Genomic DNA, 10159 nt, shown 5'->3' on the forward strand with positions numbered 1-10159 from the left:
TTATTTCAGAATTTTCGGCAATGAGTGTTCAGTGTGAGGAGACGTTCCTATCGACTACTAGACGTCTACGATGACTTCGTAAAATCTTAAAATGATATGCCAGCTCAGTCTTTTGGAGGTGCTCATAAATATAGGGTGCGCGTGTGTGTTTATAGAAGTGAGTGTATGCGCGTATATATTTGAGCACTCATGTCGGTACTGTGTTTAAAAGGAGGAGCACTCCCGTAGAAACGTGTCTGTGGTAATGTGTAACCAAGGCATAGTTCATTTTCGTTGCCTCGAATTTCCACACTCCTCTCTGAATTATTCGGCCACTGCTTCCATATTTGGGAGAGGCAGCATCCGATTCCTTCGGCGACTTGTGGCCCGACTGCTCTCCACGGTGATCCCTGGAGTCCGGCCGGGACGGTCCAAAGCTGCAAGGGCCCGCAACTAGGCCCCTGGGCCTCCGCCGGATCAAAAATCCCGTCAAATCACCGCCGTCCAGCGTGCCCTGCCGCTTTCCTCCCTTGCCACGGCGGCGGTGGCGGCCGGCGAGTGGAGACGAAACCCAGCCCGTTTCTTCCTCGCAACTCGCAGCCGTCGCTGAGCTTGTGCTCCACTCCGCTCCGATCCCACCTCCGAGGCGCGGCTTGTGGTGCGATCTCGCTTTGCGTGCGCTTGAGAGAGGTCCGTCGTCGTCTCGTTGGCTGCGGTGCGACAGGCCGGAGGGAATGGCGGCGGGAGGTAGCGCGGAGGGCGAGGAGCTCTTCCTCCTCCGCTCGGCCGAGGAAGGGGACGGGGACGGGGACGGGTTGTGCGTGGGGGAGCGCCCCTGGCGGCTCAACTTCGACGGCTTCCGGCGCCAGGGGCCGCAGCAGGAGAATCCGCCGTCGCGCGGCCTCCAGGACTGCCTCGGCGTGCTAGGTCTGCCTCGTCCGTCTCTATCTGGGCGTCTCTGCCCTGTGACTTGGTTTGATCTGGACCTCTCTGTTTCGCCTTTAACCGAATCAGTTCAGAACTTGGCGAGTTGTCCTATCCTCTACATTTTGTTTTGTTCATTAGCTGGACTGCAGGGTATCAACACTAATTTAATAGTACATTCTTGTATAAAATGACTAAAATAATGAGGGAATGGGGTATGCATGTTTGTACTTATATGGATGTGGGCATGTGGCATCATGGTTCTGTTTGAAATGATTGTGTGGCCTATACTATAACTGGTTATTGCAAATTTAATTCTTATTGGAGTAACAGATAGATGATGAGTATTGCATGCCTATAAGACTGAGAGGGAACTTCTGTTACTTCATATATAATGTCTGATTTGCAATTGGAGGTGGAAATCTTCATCTCAGAATTCAAAGTGTTCATTCTTCATACCAGTGTCGAGTTCCTTTCTGAATTATTGTTAGGAACTTAGAATATACTCCCTCCGTACATCCATTTGAGCGACAAGTAATTCGGGGCCGAGGGAGTATGTATAGGTGGTTTGACCAAATTGGGTCCGTTGTTGTGGATTTCTGTTGAACTCAGTATTGCCTAATTGTATGAACCTTATTGTCGGAATCTGATATCCAAATTTGCAATGTATATTTATTTTTACAGCTCAAGGGCCTGGAGATGTTGTGGCTGAATACTACCAACAACAGTTGGAGATGTTGGAAGGCTTCAATGAAATGGATACACTGACAGACCATGGTTGCCTTCCTGGAATATCCAAGGTTTGTAACATGAAATAAACCTTCTTTGCAGATAAATTGTACAGAACTTTTATATCAAACTGAAGCAATGCCTTTATCCCTGCATTTTATCCTACATGCAGGAAGAACGTGAGAAAATTGCCCGAAGTGAGACATTAGCCATCCGATTATCTAACATAGCAAACATGGTTCTTTTTGCTGCAAAAGTTTATGCCTCTATAAGGAGTGGCTCCCTAGCTATTATTGCTTCAACACTGGACTCTCTACTTGACTTGTTGTCCGGGTTTATTTTGTGGTTTACTGCTTTTTCAATGCAAACACCAAACCCGTACAGGTACCCAATTGGTAAAAGGCGCATGCAACCTTTGGTGAGTTTCATTTTGGCCTGTTTGTTCATACTTCTATCGATCCATTTGATTTTCGTATTATCGATACATTTCAGTAGTTTCACAAAAATGGTGCACAAGTTAATATTAATTCGAGTAAACAATTCATTTAGCACCCAAAAGAAGATGACCATTGGTCCATTACTCAACTGAGCCTTGAGTACAATTGTAAATAGAAGTAACTGTGACCTCTTTTTCCCCCCTCAAGGACTGAAACTTGGGCTCAATAATGCTCATTTATCCTGTTATGTGAACCAAGCAACTTCCAATTGCGATTATATCACATACAGTAGCAAACATGGGCACTCCTGCGAAGTATTCGTATGCTTAATCCTTGGAACTCCAGACAGAACAATATTGGGTAGCACTTTCCATCTATCATGACTAAAATTACAGATCAATCAGATTTCATGACCTTAAAATCTTTCCTCTTGTGTTGTTACTCCATAGAGTGATTGCTATTTTTTTATTTCCCTGTTATTGTTGATAACTTACCACCATCTGTTATATAGGGAATACTGGTTTTTGCTTCTGTTATGGCAACACTTGGTCTTCAAATTATCCTAGAATCCACACGCTCATTGGTATCATCGAATGTAAGTCCTTCTCTTCCTCGTGTTTCCTGTTGTGTGTGTTTCTCTGCCCTACGTTTGGCTCATTGTTGCATCTATACCAATATAAAAAGACCCAAAGGGGCAGATCCAATTAATCTCGGCCATCAAATCATGTTAATCCAACGACCTAGACTGCTTCAATGTCGAGCGCTCAACACGTTTAGCGTGCAGTTAATTTCTTGCCAAATATAGTGTTAATCACATAATAACGCGTAAATAATATCCTACTTATTCGCATGCACTTAATATACTTCCAAATTAACGTGCATTGCACGTACACATTGACTAGTATGGTTAATATGGTTAAGTACTTGCATTGGAGTGAGCTGTTTATTCTTTATAGCATTGTAACCAGAATCACTGAATCACACCCTTGGAACTAATACCGCAACTTACACGGTAAATCAACTAATCTTAGAGTGCTGCAAAGTGGCTCAAGCAAATGAGATAATTGTAATCCACCACAATGCCATTTAGTGCCTAATTAGTACTGTATTATGTTGCCATGCAAAGACTTGTTTAAAGCTGCCATGAAAAGAAGTCGCGAAACATTTGTTACTCTCCTTGGTCAGGTTAGAGTTGGATAAACCCTGTTTCAAAATGGTTGTCCTCTGGCATTTCATCTCCTACATAGAACAACAAAAGAGATTGTTTACATTCATTAAAAACATGCAGTTAGCCAAATACCCAACTATATAAAGCAGCTCAAGCAAATGAGATAATTGTGATCCACCACAGAGCCAATCAGTGCCTAATTTTTACTGTGCTGTGTTCCAGGGAGCTGAATTCCGCTTGACAAAAGAACAGGAAATGTGGGTTGTGAATATTATGCTGGCAGTGACGCTGGTGAAGCTTCTGCTGGTTATATATTGTCGCTCATTCACCAACGAAATTGTGAAGGCATATGCACAGGATCACTTTTTTGACGTTATCACCAACATTATTGGGCTTGTGGCTGCACTTCTTGCTAACTATTTTGAAGGCTGGATTGACCCAGTTGGTGCCATCATTGTAAGTGCAAAAACGCCATTTCAGTTTTTCTTGTGCAGTAGAACTATAAAGTATTTGAGTCTTCTATCAGTTTGGCTGCACAAGACATGGACGGCGATGCGCTGTTCTGCATTTATCTGAAAATTATTATAGTAGTAGCTGTAATAGTAACACACATATTCTGAAAGCATTTCTCTCTCTCTCTCCCTTCTGCTTTGCAGCTAGCGATCTACACAATCAGGACATGGTCCATGACGGTGCTGGAGAACGTGCACTCCCTGGTCGGCCAGTCGGCCTCGCCGGAGTTCCTCCAGAAGCTCACCTACCTGTGCTGGAACCACCACAAGGCCGTCAGGCACATCGACACGGTGCGGGCGTACACCTTCGGCTCCCACTACTTCGTCGAGGTCGACATCGTCCTGCCGTGCGACATGCCCCTGCAGGAGGCGCACGACATCGGCGAGGCCCTGCAGGAGAAGCTGGAGAGCCTGCCCGAGATCGAGCGCGCCTTCGTCCACCTCGACTACGAGTTCACCCACCAGCCCGAGCACGCCCGGTCCTACGACACATAGCCTGAAGACCTGAACCCCGGCGGCGGCGCTGTCCGTGGAAATTCAGAGACGGTGAGCCTGAGCTGAAGCTGGTGAAGTCGGCACAGTTTCAGGAATCTGGGTGTCAAACCTGTTGTCACTCGCAGATTCAGTTGTGCAATTTGATTTTTGTTATATGGTCTCCTTGTCACGACTGATCAGTCAAGAGTGCGACCTGCGTGAACCCCTCACGGCCTGCGTTGCCATTAATGCACTGGCTAGGAGTAGTAGAGTAGCACTGTAGCCAGAACGAGTCCAGTGGCGTCGCGCTCACAGGAATCTTGGCGCACGCCTCGTATAGGGAGGCGTACGTACGCCGTAGATGTCCAGCTCGGCCCGCGCCAGGAAAGAAAGTGAAACAACCACCGGAACAGGCCAAGGAAAGCGGGCAGCAGTATCTATCGACATTCTTTCCCATTCCTGTACGCTTACGTGGACTGGCGATTTTATAAGATGCCCATGAACAGTTAATCTCTAGTCTATATAAAAGTATATCAACATCTGCAACGCCAACGATTTGATTCATATTACATATTATATATATTTGATATTTGTAGATCTTATCAGATTTTTCTATATATTTGGTCAAACTTAAAAAGTTTGACTTAGGACGGCCCCGTAAGTTCGATTGTTTTCCTTACATGTTTTCTCCCTGAAAAAAATGAGCGTACGTTGCATACACCGGTACTCTTTTCAAAATGTAATTTTGACCATTAATTTCCTATAATAATAATATTATAAACATAACAAATTGTTATATCACAAAATTGTTTTCAGATACAAAGTTACGCATATGATTTCCCACATCCAATTGAAACATTTCAAAAATACAAGTGGCCAAAGATTTAAAAGTTTCTCATCCTTTTAAAATACATTGCATAAAAGTAAGTGTTTGGACAACTTTTGTCAAAAATTAGTGAAAAATTATTAGACAGTTTTTACTCGCATGTGTGTTTTATGGACTCTGTGCCAATGGCTAAATGCTCAGGCCTTAATTAGACATGCGTTTCATCCAGATCAGGCTCCAAAGATAGCATCGATGGAAATCTGTACATATGCATTATACAATAATACACAATGACTTTTCTTCTTGTTGCATTTGATGATGGGGACGTAAAGTGAATATATATTTGGATGTCATGAACATTATCACATATGTGCATTTAGATGATAGAGACGTAAACAATGAAAACATAACTGAAAGTCATGACACGTATTTGAATATCAGATGAAAGTTCAAGAACAATTCAAGAAAGCATATTTTAAAACTAAGAAATAGTAGAAACAAGTACAGAAAATGGTTTTGCAGAAACAGAAATATATAAAATATTTTCCAAGTAAAGATTTACTAGAATAATCAGACAAAAATTAACAATAGACATTGGAACAAAATATTGGTTAAATAATAAGATTTTTATTTTTTAATTAGGAAATACAACAAAAAAATATGTCTCATTACAAAATCCGTAGGTTAAATATGTCTCGTTATTATGCATTAGTGAAGTCTCAAAATATTTCATAGCTTTAGTGAAAAATAATATATTACATTATCCTATGGTATTTTTTTTTTGCATAACCCACATATTTTCTGATAGCATTTCAACAAAGATATGGCACTTATGTGTATATTAGATAATACCTCACGAAAAACAGGTTATAAAATAAGGAATAAGAAAAATATGAAAATAATTATTTATAGAAAAGCTAGAAATGTTCAAAATAGTTTTCCACTAAATACTTTAGAATAACAACCATACCAAATATAGTAGAAATTTGAAGAAACTACTGGTGATATAACATAAAGTTTCTATGAAAAAAATCATAATTTTAAAACTAATTTTAACTTTAATACAGTGTTTAATTTGAATGGACCGTCTGGTTAATTTTTTCTTGTTCTTATGCATTGTCCTAAAAAATTAAAAATTTTACTAAAATATCCTATAGTTCTTTCCCGTTTTACCACATGTTCACTAATAAGGTTTCAACCAAGTACTGGAAAAAAAAACCAAGTACTGGCACTTATGTGTATTAGTTTGAAGAAAAATTCACTACGACAGGTTTGTAAACTAACAGACACGAGAAAAAAATAAATAGAAGAATAACTAGAAAATGAATAATATAATTTTATGAAGAAAATGTTGGAAATAATCAAAATTTATTATTTTAATACTCAAATAAAGTTTTATAAAATTATTAATTTTAACTTCACCGAATTCCTGGGCTACATATTTCTCATTTTTATAAATTAGTAAAGTTCTGGATATTTAACAACCTTACAAAAATATTATGTTGATTTATTATATATTTGTTCTCGTTTACCGACATAGTTCTATAACTTGTGTGTAACAGATTTTAGTTCAAGAACAATTCAACAAAGAATATTTTAACACTAAGAAATACTCAAAAGCAAATATAACAAACTTATTTATAGGAAATTAGAAATGCATTAAAATAGTTTTGCAGTAAATATTTACAAGAGCAAGGAGTCGAAATATAAACTAGGATATTTACATAAATAGCATGAAAGTTATGAAAATCAAGGTTATTTGCAAAAAAGAAGCTTACCTAAAATGGAGATAAGAAATGTAGAATAATTTCTTTTCACTTTACTAAATTATTTAGTTAAATTTCTTGGTGTTATGCATTGGTAAAGTTAGAAATATTTATTAACTTTAGTAGAAAATATGTTAATTCATCATATACTTTTTCTCCATTTACCCGCATATTTTGTAATAGCTTTTAAAAAATTGCCAAATGTGTGAAAGCATTGCCCTGCAACCGTATTCGCTGGAGCAATGGAATCTTTGATATCTTTGTCAACTGAGAGACCAATAATGTTTGATAGCAGAGTTGACAGAGCAAACTTGATTTTGGAATAGTCCAGATACACACAATCATATGAGAACCAGTGCATGGACAATCCAAAATTTCATCTTACTCTTTTGGTAATATTATGTTAACATGCAATTGTTTTTTTGCTTGATTAATTAGCTTATGGATTATTATCTATTTTCAATAATTAGATTAGTTATATTAGAGGAATGCCCTGTTAGATATCAATTTTATTTTAAACTAATAATGAATTAGCGATAATTCTGGTTAGTGCATAAAAAGAGTGACGTGCGCCTTCTAACCCATAGTCACGTCTCATTTGCTAATGTCAGACGGAGAACGTATTACGTATGCTAACTGCGCACAAAGATTCAGCGCAAATGTTTTGCATGCCTGCTCTCGTCTCTTAGGGCTGGCTCTTCGTTTAAAGACAATTATGAGGCACTCTATTAATCTCTCTATATGCATCCTTTCTTTTTGGCTTTTTACTCTGAATCATGTGGAGAATAACCTTTTTGCATACATTTTTCGAACCATGACAAGAAAAAACATATGATCGGCGTGTAGACGCCACCACTGGCGCATATACTCTTACTCGTTGCCACGTGGTCGCGAAAGGATCAGCAGTGATAAGATTAGAGCTGGCACCTGAAGACCCAGGGCCGTACGTAGGGTCCTCTTGAATATTCCATGCAGTGATTTGTATATGTACACGTCCACACAAACACTAAAATGCTTGCTTGCCAGTCCTTGTAGTCGATCGTACTGCATGCATGCATGGTTTCAAGCTACCGGTCTGTTATGAGCTAGGTGCAATTAATAAATTCGATCCTCCTAGACATAATGGATCCAATTAACGGAAGACATGATATTCATACAATTAATTAGCTAGAGGTGATGCATGCGCATGAGCTTGGACATAAGCAGCAGCCTTCGTCTAGCCCTCGTCGTCGTCGGAGGTCTTGGAGGCAGCCGCGTCGGAGAGCATCTTCTGGATCCGCTCCATCGTCGCCGCCTCGATGTTCCGCTCCACGCGGTCCCTGTTGTAAGACTCGAAGAACTCCTTGTTCTCCTTCTCCAGCTCTTTCCACACTGCCAGTAAGGTTCATTTTAGTGATCACATCTCTTACATCCTCTGACATATATTCACATGAAATGACAAAAGAAGTACTACTCTAGCTAGCTAGTGCTATAATCTAACCGTCATCAAAGAGTTGTGCATGCATAGGGTAGTCTGCGATGAATTAAGTCAATTGAGCTGAAGCGCTGCTATAGCATATAGATATTTCCTTTTATGTGTCTAAATACGATAGCGTCATAGCATGAAGATCTAATTAGGCAGGACGTATATACATGCTTTGCCCAAATGGCTGGGGCACCACCTCCTTTGTCTTAAAATACACCCCATACTATATGCTTTCGCGGTACTTGCATGCAGTAAGGAAGATATATATACCAGTGGCAGTGACGACCGGGTTGATCTTGGCATGCTTCTCCAGGGCCTCCATGCACCCCTCCTTGTTGAGGTTGAAGCAAATGCACTTCTCTATCAGATGGTGTACCTGGAATCAATCAATTATTGGCAACCCACAAAGATTCCATCATCTATATATATTGTTTGATAGACACACGCGCGGACACCTCTGATCTACCCGCGCTTACAGCAGAAATTCAAACGCTAGCTGTACATACCATTCTGATGTAGGAAGCCGAGGATGAGGAGTCGCCCATGGTGGATGAACTTGGAAGGTAGGTGCCGTGCTGACGCCAAGTAGAACCAACGGGATAGAGTGGTAGCTGTGGGCGCAACGAAGGCTGGCGATGAGGTAGAAATAGGGGAGGCGGGGGAGGGGGACGTGGAAGGGTTGGCACGTGGGCGCCGCCTCCCCATTGGCGGAGAGGTGGACGGGCAGATTTTTCCGGGCCCGCGCCTCGCTCTCGCCGGCTCTTCTGTGGCTGGAGAGTGTGGGCGAATGGCGCCGATCGGCCGGGCGACCCCGGCCGGCCATGGCGCTGAAACTTCACCGTTTCCTCCTTGACTTCTAGCCTGCAGCTCCTGTGCTCGTGGTCTTTTTACTTGGGTAGAAATTAACGGCTGATATGTCATTTCTTCCTCTCCTTTTTATCTCTCTCAAAACTGTGTGAAAATTTGAGGTTTGACAGGGCTCGTCGTCCGCGTTTCATCGTGTCTATTAGGCCTACGTTCGTTTCTAAAGGGAAGGAGCTGAGTTGACTTCCGAGACAACACAAAGGTCGACGTATGGTGCTAATGAACTTCGACGTGCCACTGCCGACACACGCCCCATGTTACTTACTTTGACTCAATTTGGTTCAGACTTGAGTTCTTTTTCTTTTTCCTTCTTGTGAGGAGACCTGAGTTCTTTTCTCACCAGAAAAAAGACCTTAATCGTCTATCTATTCCACTAGTGCTTTTGTTTGGCTCTACCATGATATTTTCCTTTCTAGTAGAACCGGCAGGAGTGAGGAGCTCCGCATTTTCATTGGATAGTTGAATCAGGCCTTTCTTGGTCGTTTGGAAAAAGGAGCCCCACATTTTCGTTACTAAGAAATTAGGCGAAAACTAGATAAAAATCATATGCCACAAGTACAAACCAAGCAACCTACTCCCTCCGTTCCTAAATACTTGTCTTTCTAGGCATTTCAATAAATGACTGCATACAAAGCAAAATAAGTGAATCTACACTTTAAAATATGTCTACATACATCCGTATGTAGTAGTCATTTGAAATGTCTAGAAAGATAAATATTTAGGAACGGAGGGAGTATGACGAAAGAAAAAAATGGGCAAAAAGGTACAAACATATTATTAGACAAAAACGCATGACCAATACACATATAGACAACAGAAATAGGAGCCAAGCCACGCGCTCCAACGCAAGCAAACTCGTGTGCAACCCCTACATGGTACATACATAGCTATGTCTAGCATCGACCCCCACATGAGGAGAAGAGAAGACACGGCCGACCAAGAGAAGCACCCTAGGTACACTACTAGCAAAACATAAGGTTGCAAAACCCCTGGTCCGCTTTACACCGCTGATGAA

General features: G+C 41.2%; 2 protein-coding genes across 2 annotated transcripts; one reads left to right on the forward strand and one right to left on the reverse strand.

The window, feature by feature from the left end:
* Positions 1–381: 381 nt before the first annotated feature.
* Positions 382–4399, forward strand: LOC119282669 (metal tolerance protein 5-like). The gene is made up of 6 exons (XM_037562812.1): positions 382–906; positions 1588–1703; positions 1805–2050; positions 2581–2664; positions 3460–3693; positions 3894–4399. Exons 1-6 carry the CDS (start codon positions 714–716, stop codon positions 4242–4244), a joined length of 1224 nt encoding a protein of 407 aa, XP_037418709.1. The 5' UTR covers positions 382–713; the 3' UTR covers positions 4245–4399.
* Positions 4400–7729: 3330 nt separating this feature from the next.
* On the reverse strand, positions 7730–8895 carry LOC119282680. The gene is made up of 3 exons (XM_037562817.1): positions 8787–8895; positions 8551–8656; positions 7730–8186 (listed from the first exon to the last, which is right to left on the reverse strand). Exons 1-3 carry the CDS (start codon positions 8823–8825, stop codon positions 8032–8034), a joined length of 300 nt encoding a protein of 99 aa, XP_037418714.1. The 5' UTR covers positions 8826–8895; the 3' UTR covers positions 7730–8031.
* Positions 8896–10159: the final 1264 nt, after the last annotated feature.

This window comes from Triticum dicoccoides, chromosome 1A (genome assembly GCF_002162155.2).
Source record: "Triticum dicoccoides isolate Atlit2015 ecotype Zavitan chromosome 1A, WEW_v2.0, whole genome shotgun sequence".
Lineage (NCBI taxonomy): Eukaryota > Viridiplantae > Streptophyta > Magnoliopsida > Poales > Poaceae > Triticum > Triticum dicoccoides.